At 39.8% G+C, this 25,658-nt stretch overlaps 1 protein-coding gene across 1 annotated transcript in view; it reads right to left on the bottom strand.

Annotated features, from left to right (window-relative positions):
- The window catches only part of LOC117513299 (cysteine-rich venom protein), a 32,814-nt gene extending 10,058 nt beyond the window's left edge, over nucleotides 1-22,756 (bottom strand). The window contains exons 1-4 of the mRNA XM_034173544.1: nucleotides 22,647-22,756; nucleotides 17,232-17,315; nucleotides 11,463-11,475; nucleotides 10,967-11,076 (exon numbers count right to left, since the gene is read on the bottom strand). Coding sequence (XP_034029435.1) covers nucleotides 10,967-11,076; nucleotides 11,463-11,475; nucleotides 17,232-17,315; nucleotides 22,647-22,736 — 297 coding nt within the window. The 5' untranslated portion in view covers nucleotides 22,737-22,756. The remainder of the gene's footprint in view (nucleotides 1-10,966; nucleotides 11,077-11,462; nucleotides 11,476-17,231; nucleotides 17,316-22,646) is intronic.
- Nucleotides 22,757-25,658: the final 2,902 nt, after the last annotated feature.

The raw sequence follows: 25,658 nt of genomic DNA, 5'->3' as shown, positions 1-25,658 counted from the left end.
TACCAACACAGAGCAGAGTAGCTACCTAAACTCTGTAAGGGAGTTAGAGTATCTCGTCAATAGTTTTACATCCTCATTGAAGACAACTTTGGATGCTGTAGCTCCTCTGAAAAAGAGAGCTTTAAATCAGAAGTGTCTGACTCCGTGGTATAACTCACAAACCCGTAGCTTAAAGCAGATAACCCGTAAGTTGGAGAGGAAATGGCGTCTCACTAATTTAGAAGATCTTCACTTAGCCTGGAAAAAGAGTTTGTTGCTCTATAAAAAAGCCCTCCGTAAAGCTAGGACATCTTTCTACTCATCACTAATTGAAGAAAATAAGAACAACCCCAGGTTTCTTTTCAGCACTGTAGCCAGGCTGACAAAGAGTCAGAGCTCTATTGAGCTGAGTATTCCATTAACTTTAACTAGTAATGACTTCATGACTTTCTTTGCTAACAAAATTTTGACTATTAGAGAAAAAATTACTCATAACCATCCCAAAGATGTATCATTATCTTTGGCTGCTTTCAGTGATGCCGGTATTTGGTTAGACTCTTTCTCTCAGATTGTTCTGTCTGAGTTATTTTCATTAGTTACTTCATCCAAACCATCAACATGTTTATTAGACCCCATTCCTGCCAGGCTGCTCAAGGAAGTCCTACCATTATTTAATGCTTCAATCTTAAATATGATCAATCTATCTTTGTTAGTTGGTTATGTACCACAGGCTTTTAAGGTGGCAGTAATTAAACCATTACTTAAAAAGCCATCACTTGACCCAGCTATCTTAGCTAATTATAGGCCAATCTCCAACCTTCCTTTTCTCTCAAAGATTCTTGAGAGGGTAGTTGTAAAACAGCTAACTGATCACCTGCAGAGGAATGGTCTATTTGAAGAGTTTCAGTCAGGTTTTAGAATTCATCATAGTACAGAAACAGCATTAGTGAAGGTTACAAATGATCTTCTTATGGCTTCGGAGAGTGGACTTATCTCTGTGCTTGTTCTGTTGGACCTCAGTGCTGCTTTTGATACTGTTGACCATAAAATTTTATTACAGAGATTAGAGCATGTCATAGGTATTAAAGGCTCTGCGCTGCGGTGGTTTGAATCATATTTGTCTAATAGATTACAGTTTGTTCATGTAAATGGGGAATCTTCTTCACAGACTAAAGTTAATTATGGAGTTCCACAAGGTTCTGTGCTAGGACCAATTTTATTCACTTTATACATGCTTCCCTTAGGCAGTATTATTAGACGGTATTGCTTAAATTTTCATTGTTACGCAGATGATACCCAGCTTTATCTATCCATGAAGCCAGAGGATACACACCAATTAGCTAAACTGCAGGATTGTCTTACAGACATAAAGACATGGATGACCTCTAATTTCCTGCTTTTAAACTCAGATAAAACTGAAGTTATTGTACTTGGCCCCACAAATCTTAGAAGCATGGTGTCTAACCAGATCTTTACTCTGGATGGCATTTCCCTGACCTCTAGTAATACTGTGAGAAATCTTGGAGTCATTTTTGATCAGGATATGTCATTCAAAGCGCATATTAAACAAATATGTAGGACTGCCTTTTTGCATTTACGCAATATCTCTAAAATCAGAAAGGTCTCGTCTCAGAGTGATTGAGCAAAGGTCTTCGGAGTGAGATTGCATCAGAATTTTGGCTCTCTGTTGGGACTGTTTACACAGAGACTGCTACCTGCTGCTTTGGACTTGAACTAAGTCTTTTTCAAGACTTTTTTACTTTTTTACCTTTTTACTTTTTTTAACTTTTTTACTGTGCTCCAACGCCTAAGGAAGACCTCTAACGGTCGAAACATCGCGACGGAGCACTTTTATCAGCTAACTTTCATTAGCGTTGGCAAGCTAACTAGCTTGCTAACGCTTTCGTTTTTATTTTTTTATTTATTTTTATTTTTATTTAATTTTAGCACCGTTGTCGTGCGTTCGCTGTTGTCGTGCGTTGCCTGTGCTGCTTCATGGCCTGTTTGGTGCCTTGATTGGGGCACTCCTTCTGCTGAATCACCTCTGGATTATTTGCACATTATTCACTTTGTGTGTTACAAGCTCTTAGCCGATTTAGCATGGCGGCTTCTCCTGTCTCTCCCGTACTTTTCTGCTCTGGGTGTGAAATGTTTAGTTATTCCTCGGCCTCCTTTAGCAGTAACGGTACTTGTAATAAGTGCAGCTTATTCGTAGCTTTGGAGGCCAGGCTGGGCGAATTGGAGGCTCGGCTCCGCACCGTGGAAAATTCTACAGCTAGCCAGGCCCCTGTAGTCGGTGCGGACCAAGGTAGCTTAGCCGCCGTTAGTTCCCCCCTGGCAGATCCCGTGCAGTCGGGAAAGCAGGCTGACTGGGTGACTGTGAGGAGGAAGCGTAGCCCTAAACAGAAGCCCCGTGTACACCGTCAACCCGTTCACATCTCTAACCGTTTTTCCCCACTCGACGATACACTCGCCGAGGATCAAACTCTTTGTTATTGGCGACTCTGTTTTGAGAAATGTGAAGTTAGCGACACCAGCAACCATTGTCAATTGTCTTCCGGGGGCCAGAGCAGGCGACATCGAAGGACATTTGAAATTGCTGGCTAAGGCTAAGCGTAAATTTGGTAAGATTGTAATTCACGTCGGCAGTAATGACACTCGGTTACGCCAATCGGAGGTCACTAAAATTAACATTAAATCGGTGTGTAACTTTGCAAAAACAATGTCGGACTCTGTTGTTTTCTCTGGGCCCCTCCCCAATCAGACCGGGAGTGACATGTTTAGCCGCATGTTCTCCTTGAATTGCTGGCTGTCTGAGTGGTGTCCAAAAAATGAGGTGGGCTTCATTGATAATTGGCAAAGCTTCTGGGGAAAACCTGGTCTTGTTAGGAGAGACGGCATCCATCCCACTTTAGAGGGAGCAGCTCTCATTTCTAGAAATCTGGCCAATTTTTTTGGATCCTCCAAACTGTGACTGTCTAGCGTTGGGACCAGGAGGCAGAGCTGAGCTCTTCAATCTTAAATATGATCAATCTATCTTTGTTAGTTGGTTATGTACCACAGGCCTTTAAGGTGGCAGTAATTAAACCATTACTTAAAAAGCCATCACTTGACCCAGCTATCTTAGTTAATTATAGGCCAATCTCCAACCTTCCTTTTCTCTCAAAGATTCTTGAGAGGGTAGTTGTAAAACAGCTAACTGATCACCTGCAGAGGAATGGTCTATTTGAAGAGTTTCAGTCAGGTTTTAGAATTCATCATAGTACAGAAACAGCATTAGTGAAGGTTACAAATGATCTTCTTATGGCTTCGGACAGTGGACTTATCTCTGTGCTTGTTCTGTTGGACCTCAGTGCTGCTTTTGATACTGTTGACCATAAAATTTTATTACAGAGATTAGAGCATGTCATAGGTATTAAGGGCACTGCGCTGCGGTGGTTTGAATCATATTTGTCTAATAGATTACAGTTTGTTCATGTAAATGGGGAATCTTCTTCACAGACTAAAGTTAATTATGGAGTTCCACAAGGTTCTGTGCTAGGACCAATTTTATTCACTTTATACATGCTTCCCTTAGGCAGTATTATTAGACGGTATTGCTTAAATTTTCATTGTTACACAGATGATACCCAGCTTTATCTATCCATGAAGCCAGAGGATACACACCAATTAGCTAAACTGCAGGATTGTCTTACAGACATAAAGACATGGATGACCTCTAATTTCCTGCTTTTAAACTCAGATAAAACTGAAGTTATTGTACTTGGCCCCACAAATCTTAGAAGCATGGTGTCTAACCAGATCGTTACTCTGGATGGCATTTCCCTGATCTCTAGTAATACTGTGAGAAATCTTGGAGTCATTTTTGATCAGGATATGTCATTCAAAGCGCATATTAAACAAATATGTAGGACTGCCTTTTTGCATTTACGCAATATCTCTAAAATCAGAAAGGTCTTGTCTCAGAGTGATGCTGAAAAACTAATTCATGCATTTATTTCCTCTAGGCTGGACTATTGTAATTCATTATTATCAGGTTGTCCTAAAAGTTCCCTAAAAAGCCTTCAGTTGGTTCAGAATGCTGCAGCTAGAGTACTGACGGGGACTAGCAGGAGAGAGCATATCTCACCCGTGTTGGCCTCTCTTCATTGGCTTCCTGTTAATTCTAGAATAGAATTTAAAATTCTTCTTCTTACTTATAAGGTTTTTAATAATCAGGTCCCATCTTATCTTAGGGACCTCGTAGTACCATATTACCCCATTAGAGCGCTTCGCTCTCAGACTGCGGGCTTACTTGTGGTTCCTAGGGTTTGTAAGAGTAGAATGGGAGGCAGAGCCTTCAGCTTTCAGGCTCCTCTCCTGTGGAACCAGCTCCCAATTCAGATCAGGGAGACAGATACCCTCTCTACTTTTAAGATTAGGCTTAAAACTTTCCTTTTCGCTAAGGCTTATAGTTAGGGCTGGATCGGGTGACCCTGGACCATCCCTTGGTTATGTTGCTTTAGACGTAGACTGTGGGGGGGGGGTTCCCATGATGCACTGTTTCTTTCTCTTTTTGCTCCGTATGCATCACTCTGCATTTAATCATTAGTGATCGATCTCTGCCCCCCTTCTCGGCATGTCTTTTTCCTGGTTCTTTCCCTCAGCCCCAACCAGTCTCAGCAGAAGACTGCCCCTCCCTGAGCCTGGTTCTGCTGGAGGTTTCTTCCTGTTAAAAGGGAGTTTTTCCTTCCCACTGTGGCCAAGTGCTTGCTCATAGGGGGTCGTTTTGACCGTTGGGGTTTTTCATAATTATTGTATGGCCTTGCCTTACAATATGGAGCGCCTTGGGGCAACTGTTTGTTGTGATTTGGCGCTATATAAGAAAAAAGTTGATTGATTGATTGATTGATTATTTCCTCTAGGCTGGACTATTGTAATTCATTATTATCAGGTTGTCCTAAAAGTTCCCTAAAAAGCCTTCAGTTGGTTCAGAATGCTGCAGCTAGAGTACTGACGGGGACTAGCAGGAGAGAGCATATCTCACCCGTGTTGGCCTCTCTTCGTTGGCTTCCTGTTAATTCTAGAATAGAATTTAAAATTCTTCTTCTTACTTATAAGGTTTTGAATAATCAGGTCCCATCTTATCTTAGGGACCTCGTAGTACCATATTACCCCATTAGAGCGCTTCGCTCTCAGACTGCAGGCTTACTTGTAGTTCCTAGGGTTTGTAAGAGTAGAATGGGAGGCAGAGCCTTCAGCTTTCAGGCTCCTCTCCTGTGGAACCAGCTCCCAATTCAGATCAGGGAGACAGATACCCTCTCTACTTTTAAGATTAGGCTTAAAACTTTCCTTTTCGCAAAGGCTTATAGTTAGGGCTGGATCAGGTGACCCTGGACCATCCCTTGGTTATGCTGCTTTAGACGTAGACTGTGGGGGGGTTCCCATGATGCACTGTTTCTTTCTCTTTTTGCTCCGTATGCATCACTCTGCATTTAATCATTAGTGATCGATCTCTGCCCCCCTCCACAGCATGTCTTTTTCCTGGTTCTTTCCCTCAGCCCCAACCAGTCTCAGCAGAAGACTGCCCCTCCCTGAGCCTGGTTCTGCTGGAGGTTTCTTCCTGTTAAAAGGGAGTTTTTCCTTCCCACTGTAGCCAAGTGCTTGCTCATAGGGGGTCGTTTTGACCGTTGGGGTTTTTCATAATTATTGTATGGCCTTGCCTTACAATATAGAGCGCCTTGGGGCAACTGTTTGTTGTGATTTGGCGCTATATAAAAAAAAAGTTGATTGAGTTGATTGATAGTATTATTGTTAGATTTTATTTATATACCTTTTTTGCTGTTACTGTCTGCAGGTCCTTGTTAGAAATGTGTGTTTTACCCTTTGTGTTGACCTCTGTGATTATTTCTGTGTGCATTTAAAATTTTTACCTAAACAAAACCAACAAATCCAAATATTATTGTGATTCTATCATTTTATACAATGTTATTTTAATAATAAATAAATAAATAAAATTAAGTAATGCAGGTTCAGTTGTTTGGTGCCCACCTTTCATTTGGAGCCCTGCTCACACAATTGATACAAATATAATCCCAATGTAATTGACAGCAATATTAAAGGATTAAGCGAGGTTAATAATTTGTTTATTATATGGCTGTTATATACATACAAACACGCAAATTACAGTATTGCCCAAATATGCTGCTGACGGTGTTGACCTCATTTGCTTTCTTCATCTGCATGAAGAACTTGCTAACAGATGGTCTGGTCATTAGCTGGTAAGATTTCAATCTGTGTGTTTTTTTCAGATGTTGTTTAGATATTTATGGAATACGTTCATGTCTGACTTGCTTTTTCTAATGGTGTTTTTAGCTTCATGGTTTGTAAAGAAAATACATGTTGCGGACCGATTGTCATGGAAACCAGTCTGATATCAGAGCAGTAATCAGTCAATCAGAGGGCACGCGGCGTCGCAGCCATACAATAAAATCCCATATAGTTGACAAAGGTGAAAAAGTATCCAATCTTATTTTGTCCCATGGACAGAAATGAAGCGTGCAAATTGTTGTTTGGCAGGAATGTGTGAGGAACCTTCTTGTGAAAGTTTGTACTGAGCAGCCATTGGATTGTCATTTGCTATAACACAACAGAACGAGTTGAGCAAAGGCATTGCATCAAATTTTGCTAAATACTTGGTGATACCCAAGCAGAAACTATTCGAAAGACTCAGCACACTTTTGGTGATGACGCCATGGGCATAATGCAAATAAAAGAGTGATATTACTGCTTCAAGAATGGGTGCACTTCAGTGGAGAGTAACACACGTTCATCCACAAGCTGAAATGACCAAGTGATTGACAGAATATGGAGTTTGGTTATGGATGACTGTTGAGCCATTCAAGAACTGGGGCCTCATGTACACACACTTACGTGGACTTTCTACTAAAAGTTGGCGACGCCAAACCCTGAATCTGGTGTAAGCACAAATATATTCAGATGTATGAACGTGTGCGTAGGCATGAATTAACACACGTTCCGTTTGTACATCCCACTGAATGTGGAAACGAGTGTGGAACCAAACTCCGCCCCATTTAAATATGCAGTTTCATGTAAATAGGCCCTTTGAGTAGGGATTCCCCACGACGTCACATCAGACAACATGAACACAGAATAGAAATTATACTATAGATGACTGGAAATTACGTGAAGACACACAAGGATAGTTTATTCAGTGTGCTGTTAAACAGATAATCATGAAACTGGAAAAAATGTTTGTGGGAGTTACAAAGTGTGTGTGTGATATTCACAATTTACACACACATTTATTAACAAATACGGAGCACATGAAGCCTGTTAAGAAGCTCTGCATCTCACCATCAAGCAAAAATAAAAAAAGACAATAATGATAATAAAAACATATTTGAATGTGCACATGCCCAGATGTGTCCATGTTGGTTTTTGTTTGGAACAGTTATACGAATAAACTATTTTAACACAGCCATGGTTAGTGCCATGTTACGCATCACTTTGTGCGTGCTTTTATATCCATCCACATAATTGCAAACGTGTGGGTGTGTTAAATGATTTGAACATTGATGGAATGAAATTGTTTCCTATTAACAAAAACAAACTCATCATGTGATGGCGCCTTTATAGCAAAATGTGTGCAGTTAATAGCTCCAATTACATTTGGGAAACCGGCTCTCGCTGCAAAATGCGCTGTAATGTTGGAATCTACCTGGATGACATTCGGATGATTGCGTTTCACACAGCTGGTGGCTCGGCGCAAGGTTGACTGGCACACTCCTGACCGATCAGCCAGCTCACGCTGGAATGCCCAGGATGCCCGGCGTGGTCAGCACCTGTGTGGGCACAGACAACCCCTGGCTCGTCTCTGTATTGCGCTCTGGGCTGACCGCAGCTCTGTACGCACCTCCAGTAACAGTGGCCTTGGTAATCAAAATCGGTTAATGAGCCAATTATCCTCATTTTGAAGTAAATCCTCGTGTTCCCCGAGTACATGCTCGCGTCAGATTGCACCATTTGCAAGGTCCTCTAACAACGCTAACGCAGCCATTGTTAGTGCCATTTTATGCATCACCTTGCACATGCTTTTTTGTCCACCCATGTAATTGCAAACATGAGTCTGTTAATTGTTCATCAGTGTGTCTCTGATGTGCACATCACTCTGATGACTTCTTGTTTTCACACTATTAACAGTTTCCTGCATCACCTTTACATGTCCGCAGTGGAACAATAGCTGTAGAAACGTATGGACGCCAGCCAGGATTTTTACATGACGCACCGCACATTTCCACACTCACGTCACTTTTGATATATTTGCACGTGGACGTGGAGACGAGCGTACACCAGGTTTTTGTACGCATGCACACTTTGTACATGAGGCCGCAGGTGCAGATAGGCACAGGTACATTCCTTTTGGTACATTCTTTTTTGACAGACAATTTGGGCATGCAAAGAGAGTCACCGACATTCGTGCTGAAGTTGCTGACGGCGGAGCAGAAGCAACTGCGTCTGAAAGTCTCACACCTGCCCATTCTGTTAAGCTGATTCAGGCTTTCTTGGCCAAACACAACACTCCTGTGATTCCTCAGGCTCCCTACTCTCCCGACATGGCTCCTTCTGATTTTTGGCTGTTCCCTAAGATCAGAATGACACTAAAACGGACTCAATGACATAATGCGAATGTCACTGCCCAGCTGGACACCATTCCAAAAGAGGACTTCCAGAAATGCTTCCATCAATGGCAGAGCTGCTGGGACAAGCATGCCAAGGAGACTACTTTGAAGAGGATTTGGATTTTAGACCCCTAGGTTAGTATTTTTCCTGGTCAAAGGCTGGATACGTTTTGAATGGACCTCATAAAGTGTGAACATTTTTCATGACAGGTTAAACAAATAAATTTAGTTATTTATACACTGAGTATAAGTTGCACCTTTGGACTGGATTAACAACTCTTTTATTTTGAATTTTTGTGCATTTTTGCAGTGTGCTTTTATTTATTCATTTGTTATTGGAGTTCATTTTGTTTAGTGCTTTGATTCCTGGAAAAGCCCTATATAATTATTTATTATTCATTCATTCATTTTCTGTACCTGCTTACTCCACTCAAGGATCATGGGGGTCTGGAGCCTATGCTAGCAGTCATAGGGCATGGGGCAGGGTACACCTCAGACAAGACACCATTCTATCACAGGGCTACATATACAGTAGATGGACAATTCCCCCCCCCCCCCCCCCCCCCACACACACACTCATACACACACCTATGATCAATTTAGAGTCATCAATTCAAGTAACCTGCATGTTTTTGGGAGTGGGAAGAAGCATGAGTACCACGGGGAGAACATGCACAGAAAAGACCAGCTGGGAAGTGATCCCATGTCCTTTCTGTGAGGCATCAGTCCTAACCACTAAGCCAATGTGCCACCCTAAATAGTTGTTATTATTATTATTATTATTATTATTATTATTATTATTATTATTATTATTATTATTATTATTATTGCAGGACTTCCCAAACTAGGAAAATAGTGGCTTATACACCGGAAAATACTGTATGTTTAATTTATCAATCATCACTATGGAGATAAAATATGATCTTAGTTCACATCTAGAGTGAAAGGAGACACTAAACAAACCTTCTGACACTGGGTTTATGCTGGTTTTATGACGGAGTTGCAGCATGGTTACAGCACTACATGGGAGTGCACTTCAGAGCTGGATAACTTGGAGAAATCCCACCTCACAAAGTAGCCTGTTCAGCATGACTTCTTAAAGAACTCACAGGAAGCTTGGTTAATCTGATGCAGTTTATACAGATCAGTTTTCATTGTAACTTCCTGCCCTTGGTTCAGTTCATTTTCTCCTGTTTGCATCATGAGGTGCTACGATTCAGTTTGACAGTGACTGAACAGAGTTTCTAATGGTTCTTCTGACTTGCATCAGTGGAAATACCATATAACTAAATGGAGCCAGATCAATAAATCTTTGACAGATAACTGATCATTTAATTCACTTGAAATATTATTTCTTAGCTTGGTAGATGCACAAAGTGCATTTTAATACCACAAAAAATGCCAACATGTCTTTGTAATGGTTGCAGAAGATATCACACTACCACAAAAACCATGCTGACATAGGTGACGTGTTTAAGGGCCCCGTCACACTCGAGCACGAATGCTGTACAAATCACACGAATTGAAATAACAAACTGCAGGCATATGGGATAAACAGTCCTACTGCCATGTACAAATACCCAGAATGTGATATGGAGCTAACACGAATGATTTGCGCATTTAGGAGTACAGACCCGAATTCAGGTGGGCTACCTAGAGAGCAAGTCGAATCAGGACATAAACCGTCACTCTTGAAAAATAACAACAGAATAAGATAATAATTAAAAAAAAACAAGGAATAAAAACAACACAGTATGAAACCCCACAATGCCGCACCCGAGGTCTGGGTGGAAGGGGGGGGGGGGGGGGGGGCAGGCTGAGTGCTATGAATACGCAGTTCCTGGGTTGGATCCCTCCCCCTCCTTGTGTGCACCTTCCTCTATTTAAAACTTAAACATAAATGATGGAAGTAAAACTTAACGCTTATGTTTAAATGTTAAACCAGTTCCCAGAGACATCCAATCAAATAGCAAAAGCAAACACTTGAGAACTAACATAAAATAAGGACTTAGCACAGATATTATCTAACAGCTGCATTCATTCTGTGTCTCCTCCCGTCCATACAGTACTCCATTCAGGGAATCCAAGACGGTCGAATAGTCCGAGCTACAGAATGCCCCCCCCGCCATCTGAAGGTGCAGGGAGGCGACCTTCTCATCTACCGGGGTAAACTCTCATCTCCTCTCATCTAAACTCCAATGTAGCCGTGCTCAGCCGCTCATTGAATGATTTATAGCTTTAAGATACTCAGAAGCAAATGTCACCCACCACAGAAATAAATGAAAATAAAGCCGAAATGAACTGACCATTTTGAGCATGTTGGCAGCAGGAGGGTGGACACTTTTCCTGAAGAAATTGTGCAAGTTGATGATCTCATCCTGCACTGCTGTTTTTTCTGTGCAAATGTGCACATACCCTGCACACACACACACGCATGCACGCACGCACACACACACACACACACACACACACACACACACACACACACACACACACACACACACACACACACACACACACACACACACACACACACACACACACACACACACACACAGCAGACCAAACAGCAGATCAAATATGTAATGAAGAATGCACTTCCCTCGAGAGGCTTAATAGCTGCGATATGACTCACAAACAGATCCTGGTTTAATTATTCAGAGAACTGAATTGAAATAACAAAAGTCATACACAGTCTACATTGTGTTTAATCATGTAATTGGCGAGACAACAGCTCTTATGGTTCAAGTTAATTCATTTTCTGAAGTCAAACATGTATGATGTGTTACACATTGTGCTTACCTTGCTGGAAACACTGCTTGGCAACAAGCAAGGTGCAGAAAGAAAAACAAAGAACAAACAATTAGTTCAGTTCCCAACAATTTATGTGGTACACTATATGGGAAAGAAAGCGAGACAAACAGACAGACAGATAGACTGATTAATTTTTCTTAAATAATAAACAATTCACCTAAATACAAAGTAATCCAAAATTAATATTTGCAAAATGGATTTATTTCAGTTTCTGTTTACTATGTAAGATTTTCAGTGGTTCAATGTAAAGAATTCTGAACAAGATTTGGGCCTGATTTCAGATAACGAGTACTTTGCACATTGGGGTAGAGACAGTTTTGCAGGTGATTTAAGAGAAAGTGTGCAGCTGATTGTGGTCAGTAATGTGGCATAAACAGCCGTATGTAACTGAGGATTCTGCATGTGTTAATGGCCATATGCACAAAATGAAATGAAATCAGCCACATAAGTTAAGTTACTGGATGCAGGAGGTACCTCTTTATCCAGATGTAATATACATGGATGACAGCTCAGTAGCAGTACATGTTATTGATTTACAGTATCTAATGCTGTGTATATTATATTTATGATCATTATTCCTCAGATGTTTGTCTCATCTATTTTTCAGCCTGATTACACATGGCACTGTTAGTACGGCTGTTCCAAAAATTCCCCACTCTCACTGTAAATGAGAACTTCCTCAAATCCAGATGTGACCTTCTTTTAAATTATTTCTTGCTGTGATGTCTTCTGTTATTTTCAGGTAATGGGCAATCAGGAGTACTTTTAATTGCAGCATGGGTCTTGCGCTTTGTTACACATGAACTTTATATGAATGAGTGTTTATCCACACCATGCTGGCACACACACTTGCTATCATTGCCGCCACCACCAATTTTCCCCTACTCATGTACCATCTCCATGGCAGCAGGAGCCTCACTGTCACTTTCACTGTCCGACTCAGACGCTATCACCTGCTGCTGCTGAGTATGACCCGCAGCTTCAGGCACCCCTGCCAGGCCGGCCCCCGCAGCAAACATCTCTGAAAATCTCTTACCAGTATCAGTCATGAGAGCTTTTTTTCTTTTCCCTCAGTTTTTCTGCACTGCCTTTTGTTTTTCGTGTTCTGCTGTGCTGTTTCTCTCTCTCATCATGATTACTCATCATGAGTAACCCGTTCACATCTCTAACCGTTTTTTTTTCCCCACTCGGCGACACACCCGCTGAGGATCAAACTCTGGTTATCGGCGACTCTGTTTTGAGAAATGTGAAGTTAGTGACACCAGCAACCATAGTCAATTGTCTTCCGGGGGCCAGAGCAGGCAACATTGAAGGAAATTTGAAACTGCTGGCTAAGGCTAAGCGTAAATTTGGTAAGATTGTAATTCACGTCGGCAGTAATGACACTCGGTTACGCCAATCGGAGGTCACTAAAATTAATATTGAATCGGTGTGTAACTTTGCAAAAACAATGTCGGACTCTGTAGTTTTCTCTGGGCCCCTCCCCAATCGGACCGGGAGTGACATGTTTAGCCGCATGTTCTCCTTGAATTGCTGGCTGTCTGAGTGGTGTCCAAAAAATGAGGTGGGCTTCATAGATAATTGTCAAAGCTTCTGGGGAAAACCTGGTCTTGTTAGGAGAGAAGGCCACAATACATGTTTCTACTGTGTGATGGTCCAGCGTAGACACCTCTGAGCTCAGAGAAAAGTCAGTGCTGCTTCACAGTGAAGTTTTAAGTGAAACTATTTAGTGAAAATTTTGTATTTCGATATGTGAAGTGAAGCTGTTGAACAGACTGAACAGATAATTGGCAAAGCTTCTGGGGAAAACCTGGTCTTTTTAGGAGAGACGGCATCCATCCCACTTTGGATGGAGCAGCTCTCATTTCTAGAAATCTGGTCAATTTTCTTAAATCCTCCAAACCGTGACTATCCAGGGTTGGGACCAGGAAGCAGAGTTGTAGTCTTACACACCTGTCTGCAGCTTCTCTCCCCCTGCCATCCCCTCATTACCCCATCCCCGTAGAGACGGTGCCTGCTCCCAGACCACCAACAACCAGTAAAAATCTATTTAAGCATAAAAATTCAAAAAGAAAAAATAATATAGCACCTTCAACTGCACCACAGACTAAAACAGTTAAATGTTGTCTATTAAACATTAGATCTCTCTCTTCTAAGTCCCTGTTAGTAAATGATCTAATAATGGATCAACATATTGATTTATTCTGCCTTACAGAAACCTGGTTACAGCAGGATGAATATGTTAGTTTAAATGAGTCAACACCCCCGAGTCACACTAACTGCCAGAATGCTCGTAGCATGGGCCGAGGCGGAGGATTAGCAGCAATCTTCCACTCCAGCTTATTAATTAATCAAAAACCCAGACAGAGCTTTAATTCATTTGAAAGCTTGTCTCTTAGTCTTGTCCATCCAAATTGGAAGTCCCAAAAACCAGTTTTATTTGTTATCTATCGTCCTCCTGGTCGTTACTGTGAGTTTCTCTGTGAATTTTCGGACCTTTTGTCTGACTTAGTGCTTAGCTCAGATAAGATAATTATAGTGGGCAATTTTAACATCCACACAGATGCTGAGAATGACAGCCTCAACACTGCATTTAATCTATTGTTAGACTCGATTGGCTCAAAATGTAAATGAGTCCACCCACCACTTTAATCATACCTTAGCTCTTGTTCTGACTTATGGTATGGAAATTGAAGACTTAACAGTATTCCCTGAAAACCCCCTTCTGTCTGATCATTTCTTAATAACATTTACATTTACTCTGATGGACTGCCCAGTAGTGGGGAATAAGTTTCATTACAGTAGAAGTCTTTCAGAAAGCACTGTAACTAGGTTTAAGGATATGATTCCTTCTTTGTGTTCTCCAATGCCATATACCAACACAGGGCAGAGTAGCTACCTAAACTCTGTGAGTGAGATAGATTATCTCGTCAATAGTTTTATATCTTCATTGAGGACAACTTTGGATGCTGTAGCTCCTCTGAAAAAGAGAGCCTTAAATCAGAAGTGCCTGACTCCGTGGTATAACTCACAAACTCGCAGCTTAAAGCAGATAACCCTTAAGTTGGAGAGGAAATGGCGTCTCACTAATTTAGAAGATCTTCACTTAGCCTGGAAAAAGAGTCTGTTGCTCTATAAAAAAGCCCTCCGTAAAGCTAGGACATCTTACTACTCATCACTAATTGAAGAAAATAAGAACAACCCCAGGTTTCTTTTCAGCACTTTAAGGTGGCAGTAATTAAACCATTACTTAAAAAGCCATCACTTGACCCAGCTATCTTAGCTAATTATAGGCCAATCTCCAACCTTCCTTTTCTCTCAAAAATTCCTGAATGGTCTATTTGAAGAGTTTCAATCAGGGTTTAGAATTCATCATAGTACAGAAACAGCATTAGTGAAGGTTACAAATGATCTTCTTATGGCCTCAGACAGTGGACTCATCTCTGTGCTTGTTTTGTTAGACCTCCGTGCTGCTTTTGATACTGTTGACCATAAAATTTTATTACCGAGATTAGAGCATGCCATAGGTATTAAAGGCACTGCGCTGCGGTGGTTTGAATCATATTTATCTAATAGATTACAATTTGTTCATGTAAATGGGGAATCTTCTTCACAGACTAAGGTTAATTCTGGAGTTCCACAAGGTTCTGTGCTAGGACCAATTTTATTTACTTTATACATGCTTCCCTTAGGCAGTATTATTAGACAGCATTGCTTAAATTTTCATTGTTACGCAGATGATACTCAGCTTTATCTATCCATGAAGCCAGAGGACACACACCAATTAGCTAAACTGCATGGTTGTCTTACAGACATAAAGACATGGATGACCTCTAATTTCCTGCTTTTAAACTCAGATAAAACTGAAGTTATTGTACTTGGCCCTGCAAATCTTAGAAACATGGTGTCTAACCAGATCCTTACTCTGGATGGCATTACCCTGACCTCTAGTAATACTGTGAGAAATCTTGGAGTCATTTTTGATCAGGATATGTCATTCAATGCGCATATTAAACAAATATGTAGGACTGCTTTTTTGCATTTGCGCAATATCTCTAAAATTAGAAAGGTCTTGTCTCAGAGTGATGCTGAAAAACTAATTCATGCATTTATTTCTTCTAGGCTGGACTATTGTAATTCATTATTATCAGGTTGTCCTAAAAGTTCCCTGAAAAGCCTTCAGTTAATTCAAAATGCTGCAGCTAGAGTACTGACAGGGACTAGAAGGAGAGAGCATATCTCACTCATATTGGCCTCTCTTCATTGGCTTCCTGTTAATTCTAGAATAGAATTTAAAATTCTTCTTCTTACTTATAAGGTTTTGAATAATCAGGTCCCATCTTATCTTAGGGACCTCATAGTACCATATCACCCCAGTAGAGCGCTTCACTCTCAGACTGCAGGCTTACTTGTAGTTCCTAGGGTTTGTAAGAGTAGAATGGGAGGCAGAGCCTTCAGCTTTCAGGCTCCACTCCTGTGGAACCAGCTCCCAATTCGGATCAGGGAGACAGACACCCTCTCTACTTTTAAGATTAGGCTTAAAACTTTCCTTTTTGCTAAAGCTTATAGTTAGGGCTGGATCAGGTGACCCTGAACCATCCCTTAGTTATGCTGCTATAGACTTAGACTGCTGGGGGTTCCCATGATGCACTGAGTGTTTCTTTCTCTTTTTGCTCTGTATGCACCACTCTGCATTTAATCATTAGTGATTGATCTCTGCTCCCCTCCACAGCATGTCTTTTTCCTGGTTCTCTCCCTCAGCCCCAACCAGTCCCAGCAGAAGACTGCCCCTCCCTGAGCCTGGTTCTGCTGGAGGTTTCTTCCTGTTAAAAGGGAGTTTTTCCTTCCCACTGTCGCCAAGTGCTTGCTCACAGGGGGTCGTTTTGACAGTTGGGGTTTTTCTGTAATTATTGTATGGCTTTGCCTTGCAATATGAAGCGCCTTGGGGCAACTTTTTGTTGTGATTTGGCGCTATATAAATGAAATTGATTTGATTTTGATTTGATTAAAGGTGATTGGACGAGACGGGTCTAGAACATGCATGGGTGGACTCCTGGGCCTCTGTAACTTATCACAGGGCCTCAACTTTGTCAGGTATTCTTTTGACAGACAAGCCACTGGGCCTATGTTGTGTCTACAGGCTGTAGCTGAGCTCTGTGGGCTGGTGCATGCCTCTCTCCCTGGGCTGGGAGAGTTACCATGGCAAGGCGCAGCAAAAAACAAGCAAACAAACAAAAAAAACAAAAAAACAAAACAAAACAAAACAAAAAAAAATGGGCAGCCATCAGCCCATTATTGATCGTCCCACAGGGAAAATCCCTGTACTCCCACTGGTCATTCCACCCTTGTGTACTATTTTGCACATTTAGCTTATGCAATCCTTGTTGCATACTTGATAGTGATTCAACATGCAGTTGTATTTGTGAGTGCAGCAGTGGTTGTGCATATTTTTACTCAAGGAAATCTTCAGTAAATCAGGCCCTTTGTGTCTACACAAGACAGATTTATCTGTACAAAAACATTTAAGATACAACAAGCAACTGTAGAATCTATTATGCAAAATACCATATTATTACATTAAAAAGCAATTTTGATGTGTTGGAAATTTATAAAAACATCAGTACTTCACAAAGCTCAAAACTGAATTTAAGCACATCATTTATTTTATTCATAAAAACCCCTCTATTTCAATAAAGTACTGCTGCTTCAAAACTTGTTTACTTACAGATTTGTTTTTGAAATCTTAATTTCACTCACCACATTTGAGGTGGAGTGTACTTGATGCAGTGCCACCATAAAAATCAGAAACACAAACATTTCACTGGACAGAAGTGAAGATGCCTATGTAACACAGAGATTAGAAGCATTTTTATAACACTTTCACACAATCTTTGTACAACGCTATAACAATATGGCAACTGCACACACACACACACACACACACACACACACACACACACACACACACACACACACACACACACACACACACACACACACACACACACACACACACACACACACACACACACACACACACACACACAAAACAAAGTGATTTTTACATTTACTTTACTTTGACTTCTATCTCATTGTAAACAGTATGAACCCAAGATTTTTCATGTTTTGTGTGGTCAACTTTATTCCACTTATTAAGATAAATCCATTCCCGCATTTCAAGACTGCAACACATTACAAAAAAGCTGAGTTTGGGCAAGTTAGGGGCTAGCAATGAGGTAAAATAAAATAATAATAATAATAATAATAATAATAATAACGTCATTTCAAACAGATTATGTCAACAGGCAATTGTAATCAAGATTTGGTACTAAAGCAGTATCCACTAAAGGCTGAGTCTTTGAGGAGCAAAGATGGGCAGAGGATCTCCTTTTTGTCAATAACTGTTTAAGAAAATCAGTGTAACATTTAACAACAATGTTCCTCAAAGAACGCGTCAAAGAGATTTGCATATTTCTCCTTCTACAGTGCAAAATATCATTGAACAATTCAAGGAATCTGGAGCAATTTCAGCGAGTAAAGGGCCTAAGATGAAAACCCAGTGCATCAAGAATCGTCATTCATCAATAGCTGATATAACCATATGGGCAAGGAATTACTTTGGGAAACATTTGTCAAGCACTAAAATACAGAATCCAAATTTGTTTTTTTTTTTATGAAGGCTTTAATGTTCAAAATAAAGCCTTCGTAAAAAACTGTACACAGTATAAACAAACAAATAAAAATAAATAACTAAAAACAAAAAAACAAGATAGTAACTCCACATGTTCGAAAAAGAGTAGGAAGAAGCGTATGCTTATGTAATCCTACCCCTTTTCCACCTGTCAGTTAGAATTAAAATGTCTTATCCTGTCTTCACACACAGTCACAAATTCCTACATACATCAAAAAATATGATTTGTACTCACAAAATCATATATACAAACAATATTTGCATACATGCATGTTTAGAAACAACAGAAAAAGAATCGTGTAAATACACAAATCTGTGAAACCATCCTGCGATTGTTAAAGTCCTTATTTCTCCCTGTACCCTGTGAGAACCATGTTTTTGTACTGCTTTTTGAAATGGGCCATGCTTGAACATTGCTTTAGCTCCAAACTCAATCAAATCAAAATCAATTAGAGATATTGCGCAAATGCAAAAAAGCAGTCCTACATATTTGTTTAATATGCGCATTGAATGACATATCCTGATCAAAAATGACTCCAAGATTTCTCACAGTATTACTAGAGGTCAGGGTAATGCCATCCAGAGTAAGGATCTGGTTAGACACCATGTTTCTAAGATTTGTGGGGCCAAGTACAATAACTTCGGTTTTATCTGAGTTTAAAAGCAGGAAATTAGAGGTCATCCATGTCTTTATGTCTGTAAGACAATCCTGCAGTTTAGCTAATTGGTGTGTGTCCTCTGGCTTCATGGATAGATAAAGCTGGGTATCATCTGCGTAACAATGAAAATTTAAGCAATGCTGTCTAATAATACTGCCTAAGGGAAACATGTATAAAGTGAATAAAATTGGTCCTAGCACAGAACCTTGTGGAACTCCATAATTAACCTTAGTCTGTGAAGAAGATTCCCCATTTACATGAACATATTGTAATCTATTAGATAAATATGATTCAAACCACCGCAGCGCAGTGCCTTTAATACCTATGGCATGCTCTAATCTCTGTAATAAAATTTTATGGTCAACAGTATCAAAAGCAGCACTGAGGTCTAACAGAACAAGAACAGAGATGAGTCCACTGTCTGAGGCCATAAGAAGATCATTTGTAACCTTCACTAATGCTGTTTCTGTACTATGATGAATTCTAAAACCTGACTGAAACTCTTCAAATAGACCATTCCTCTGCAGATGATCAGTTAGCTGTTTTACAACTACCCTTTCAAGAATTTTTGAGAGAAAAGGAAGGTTGGAGATTGGCCTATAATTAGCTAAGATAGCTGGGTCAAGTGATGGCTTTTTAAGTAATGGTTTAATTACTGCCACCTTAAAAGCCTGTGGTACATACCCAACTAATAAAGATAGATTGTTCATATTTAAGATCGAAGCATTAATTAATGGTAGGGCTTCATTGAGTAGCCTGGTAGGAATGGGGTCTAATAGACATGCTGATGGTTTGGAGGAAGTAACTAATGAAAATAACTCAGACAGAACAATCGGAGAGAAAGAGTCTAACCAAATACCGGCATCACTGAAAGCAGCCAAAGATAACGATATGTCTTTGGGATGGTTATGAGTAATTTTTTCTCTAATAGTTAAAATTTTATTAGCAAAGAAAGTCATGAAGTCATTACTAGTTAAAGTTAAAGGAATACTCGGCTCAATAGAGCTCTGACTCTTTGTCAGCCTGGCTACAGTGCTGAAAAGAAACCTGGCATTGTTCTTATTTTCTTCAATTAGTGATGAGTAGTAAGATGTCCTAGCTTTATGGAGGGCTTTTTTTTATAGCGCAACATACTCTTTTTCCAGGCTAAGTGAAGATCTTCTAAATTAGTGAGACGCCATTTCCTCTCCAACTTACGGGTTATCTGCTTTAAGGTGTGAGTTTGTGAGTTATACCAAGGAGTCAGGCACTTCTGATTTAAGGCTCTCTTTTTCAGAGGAGCTACAGCATCCAAAGTTGTCTTCAATGAGGATGTAAAACTATTGACAAGATAATCTATCTCACTCACAGAGTTTAGGTAGCTACTCTGCACTGTGTTGGTATATGGCATTAGAGAACATAAAGAAGGAATCAAATCCTTAAACCTAGTTACAGTGCTTTCTGAAAGACTTCTAGTGTAATGAAACTTATTCCCCACTGCTGGGTAGTCCATCAGAGTAAATGTAAATGTTATTAAGAAATGATCAGACAGAAGGGAGTTTTCAGGGAATACTGTTAAGTCTTCAATTTCCATACCATAAGTCAGAACAAGATCTAAGATATGATTAAAGTGGTGGGTGGACTTATTCACATTTTGAGCAAAGCCAATTGAGTCTAATAATAGATTAAATGCAGTGCTGAGGCTGTCATTCTCAGCATCTGTGTGGATGTTAAAATCGCCCACTATAATTATCTTCTGAAAATTCACAGAGAAACTCATAGTAACGACCAGGTGGATGATAGATAATAACAAATAAAACTGGTTTTTGGGATTTCCAATTTGGATGGACAAGACTAAGAGTCAAGCTTTCAAATGAATTAAAGCTCTGTCTGGGTTTTGGATTAATTAATAAGCTGGAGTGGAAGATTGCGGAGAGAAGCTGCAGAGAGGTATGTAAGACTACAACTCTGCTTCCTGGTCCCAACCCTGGATAGTCACGGTTTGGAGGATTTAAGAAAATTGGCCAGATTTCTAGAAATGAGAGCTGCTCCATCCAAAGTGGGATGGATGCCGTCTCTCCTAACAAGACCAGGTTTTCCCCAGAAGCTTTGCCAATTATCTGTTCAACAGCTCCACTTCCAGTGTTGCCACAGTTACTTTGAAAAAGTAACTTAGTTACTTTACTGATTACTCAATTGTAAAAGTAACTTAGTTACTTTACTGATTACTCAATTGTAAAAGTAACTAAGTTAGATTACTAGTTACTTTTTTAGTTACTTTTCCCAGCTGCCGACAACAACCCTCTGCCACCTCAACATGACAATGATACCTGTTTTGCCAAAACTCACTTTATAGTCACCCTTTCTTGACTTCAATGAAAATAAATACTTGTTTTATAAAAAGTAAAATAAAGACGTCTTTCTTGACCTCATATTTAACTGTTGACAGCACTGTAACAGTAAAACTTGCAATTTCGAGCCTACATTGTTTATAAAGGTAACTATTAAATTCTAACATTTTTCTAACATTTAAATTCTCTCTAAACATTTTACTTGTCGAAATTATTATTATTTTAAGCAATATTAGTTGTAGTAAAAAACGGCTTCAAAATTGCACCTTTAATCTAGGGGTGTTGTGGGGGAGGGGGCACATCCTTGCCCCACGCCCCCATTCCATCTGGATTCGCCCCTGCTTTGGCGTTTGAGCACAAAGAATGGATAACATTTATTTATGCAGAAAACATGACCAGATTTACAGGTAAGAAAGTTTTATTGCGTTTTCACATCATGTGGTCCTCAGAAAGAGAGTTTAAGTGCATTTGAGTGGAAAATAGTGTTAGTTGTTGACGCGTCGCGGAGGATCAGCTGTTTTTAACGACCAGATACAGAGCGGCTCAGCTCAGAATTCTAAATAAAGGAGGAAAAAAAGTATAAAAATGTCTTTGTAAAGTTCAGTGCAGGTGTGCTGATCACCGCGCTTTAAGAGGTGAGGACGAGTCGAGCAGCTGCAAAAAAACGTGGATTAAAAGCTCACAGCTCGCTTAAAGTGGGCAGTTCAGTCGAACCCCGACCTCCTGCCCACAGACCAAGTTTAATGCTGTTATCGACCCACAATGAAAAATAATAGTAACGCACAGTGACATGGAGAAGTAACTTTAATCTGATTACTGATTTGGAAAGATTAACGCGTTAGATTACTCGTTACTAAAAAAAAGTGGTCAGATTAGAGTAACGCGTTACTAAGTAACGCGTTACCGGCATCACTGTTCACTTCACATATCGAAATACAAAATTTTCACTAAATAGTTTCACTTAAAACTTCACTGTGAAGCAGCACTGACTTTTCTCTGAGCTCAGAGGTGTCTATGCTGGACCATCACACAGTAGAAACATGTATTGTGGCCACACAAATCAGTACTACAGATACTTTTTTGGAAGAAATGAAAGAAATGTGCTTTGGACCAAAGACGAAAAGGACCAACTGGACTCTTAGCAGCAAGCAATCAAAAAGCTCGGGTCTGTCATGGTATGGGGTTGTGTCAGTGCCCTTGTCAAAGGTCATTTTCATTTCTGTGATGTAGCATTAATGCAAAAAAAAAAAAAAAAAAAAAATTAAGATTTTAGAGCAATAGTTGCTGCCTTCAAAACAAAATATTTTCTTTTTCCATACCATCCCAACTTGTTCTAATTAGGAACTGGCTTTTTACTATTATTATTCAATTCAATTGCAATTTCTGATGAAGAATGTGATCTATTATTTTTCTGAGTGTATTTAATCTGAAATAATGAAACAACAGCAATAACAACAACAAATAAATAAATATGCAGAACTTGGAGACGTACCTGGCTGTGCATCTTGAAAAGTGCACATTGATGCTGTCCTCTCACACTTTTTATAGTTCCTGCTGAGGCGCTCACTGCAGCCACAGACATGACATATCTGGTGCAGAATACATAACGGATACAAAACAAAACAAGATTATCAAGCAGCGTGGAGAGGCTCCGTCTTCTCACGGGTTCCTCTGACAGGGAGTAAACAAGGCATTGTTAAGCAAAGGATGTAGTGTACATGATGTACTGGCTCCTACTGCTTTGTGTTTACATAGTAAATTGCAGCGATAAAGCTGGCTGAAGTCAGGGTAAATAAAGAAAAACTTGAGAAGGATTATAAGATACTGCACACTGTAGCCCTGTGTCTGCAAAGGCATTAAAATCACACATGGAGTATGAATACTTTTCACCCCTTGGAAAGATACTTTTGAACGATCCCTAGTGCGCGCGTGCACACACACACACACACACAGTCAGTCAGAGAAACCTGTCATTATACATATTAGAAATGTCATTTTATGAAGTACCTGTAACCACCAGGCATTATGCAAAATGAAGAATAATAATGAATAATTTTAGCCTTTTCAGGAAGTGACATGGCCCTCTTTTCAACAACATGCCTAATTGTTGATACTGTGAATCAGACAACGTGTGTAATGCGTGCATTTAATAGCACACAGATGTACGTCAGTTGAGAAAATATGCTGCCACCCTTGACAGCTCGAGGAAATGGAAACTGACTGAAAAACTACTTTGTGGTTCATAGACGTAGATTTCCCAGCAAACTAATCAAACTAATCATTATGCACATTTGTCATAATTCTGCAGAATGACAATGTTCTCAAAAACAAACAAAGAAACAAGTATGTTAATAATGTGACTGAGATCATCAACACATATGTGTTAATAGTGACATCAGGACACTTAAGGCCCTTTCTGGAATTGACTGTTTAAAACCTTGATACTTTGGTAATTCCTTGCCTTTCCATGGGGTTTGTAATATTGTTGTACAGAAAACTGTCTGTACAACAATATTATACAACAATATTAACAATATTGCGCTACGGCTTGTTAAAGCTATACGGTACTCCATGCATGGTACACCTGTTTTTGCACACATCACATGGTACAAGTCCAGAGCGTTAAGTCATCAAATCACACTCTAGCTAGAGAACATTAGTAAGAAACCGAGATCATCCTGCCACAGTTTGTTACGGTTATAGACTGTGAGCTTCTGGAACACACACATGGGCTGAGCAATGAAGTGTTTCAAAGGATTTTTATCAGGACTGTCAGTTTTGACATAAAAACTTGAAACTCCCAAGGATTTTTTTAGTTATTCCAAAAAATATTTTTGAGCAGAGCATGCAGCAAAAATCCCTTTCCTCTTCAGTACTCCTCAATGAGTCATTGCATAAAACTCATTAATATGATACAAACAGTCCAAGAGGAAATGGCTGTCATTGGGAGGAGAACCAGACCCTTTCGCAAAGTGAAATTATTTGCGAAGTGAATTACATGTCTCATTTTGCCAGGCTCAGTAAAATCTGCATTTTCCCAGGAACTTGAATTTGAACTACTGTAGAATAAACACAGAAGACGTGAGTGCCGCCTGCACTTTAACTTATTCAGCTACTGTTGAATACTTTCCTCATTTATTATTATTATTATTATTATTATTATTATTATTATTATTATTATTATTATCAGTCAAAAACGTACCAAATTTCAAACATTTTATATATATTACTCTGGAACAAACTGGACAAACAGTGCTGTAAAGGACAATAATCAGGATGTTAAAGAGCAAACTTCATTTTCCCCCAGAATGACATGAAAAGGAAGCGATCACAGCTCATAGCAATTCCCATTGAAAATAATAGAGAAACAACCTGAGCTTTTCTCAAGTTTACATAAAACAAACACAATAACAATGTCTAAAAACCCAGATAATACAGTGGTATGTAAAGGTTTGGGCACCCCTGATGAGTTCCATGATTTTCCTTTATAAATCATTGGTTGTTTAGATCAGCAATTTCAGTTAAATATATCATATAGCAGACAAACACAGTGATATTTGAGAAGTGAAATCAAGTTTCTAGTATTTACAGAAAGTGTGCAATAATTATTTAAACAAAATTAGGCAGGTGCATAAATTTGGGCACCCCAACAGAAAAAAATACAATATTTAGTAGATATTACTAAATATTGACACTACTAAATATTGACTAAATAAATATTTTGCAGAAATAATAGTCTCTAAATGCTTGCTATTGCTTCCAATGAGAGTCTGTATTCTGGTTGAAGGTATTTTGGACCATTCTTCTTTACAAAACATCTCCAGTTCAGTCAGGTTTGTTGGTTTCTGTGCATGGACAGCCCACTTAAAATCACACCACAGATTTTCAATAATATTCAGGTATGGGGACTGAGATGGCCATTCCAGAACATTGTACTTGTTCCTCTGCATGAATGCCTTAGTAGATTTTGAGCTGTGCTTAGGGTCGTTGTCTTGCTGAAAGATCCAGCCCCGGCGCAACTTCAACTTTGTCACTGATTCATGAACATTGTTCTCAAGAATCTGTTGATATTCACTGGAATCCATGTGATCCTCAACTTTAACAAGATTCCCAGTACCTGCACTGGCCACACAGCCACACAGCATGATGGAAACACCTCCAACTTTTACTGTAGGTAGCAAGTGTTTTTCTTGGAATGCTGAGTCCTTTTTCAGCCATGCATATCGCCCCTTGTTATGCCCAAATAACTCAGTTTTAGTTTCATCAGTCCACAGCACCTTATTCCAAAATGAATCTGGGCTGTCCAAATGTGCTTTAGCATACCTCAAGTGACTCTGTTTGTGACATGTACGCAGAAAAGGCTTCCTCTGCATTACTCTCCCATACAGCATTTCCTTGTGCAAAGTGCGCTGTATAGTTGAATGATGCACTGAGACACTATCTGCAGCAAGATCATTTTGTAGGTCTTTGGAGCAGGTCTATGGTCTATGACTGTTCTCATCAT

This window comes from Thalassophryne amazonica, chromosome 7 (assembly GCF_902500255.1).
Source record: "Thalassophryne amazonica chromosome 7, fThaAma1.1, whole genome shotgun sequence".
Taxonomy (NCBI): Eukaryota; Metazoa; Chordata; class Actinopteri; order Batrachoidiformes; family Batrachoididae; genus Thalassophryne; species Thalassophryne amazonica.
The sequence above is the reverse complement of the archived record's forward strand: the minus strand, read 5'-3'. Positions and strand labels throughout refer to the sequence as shown.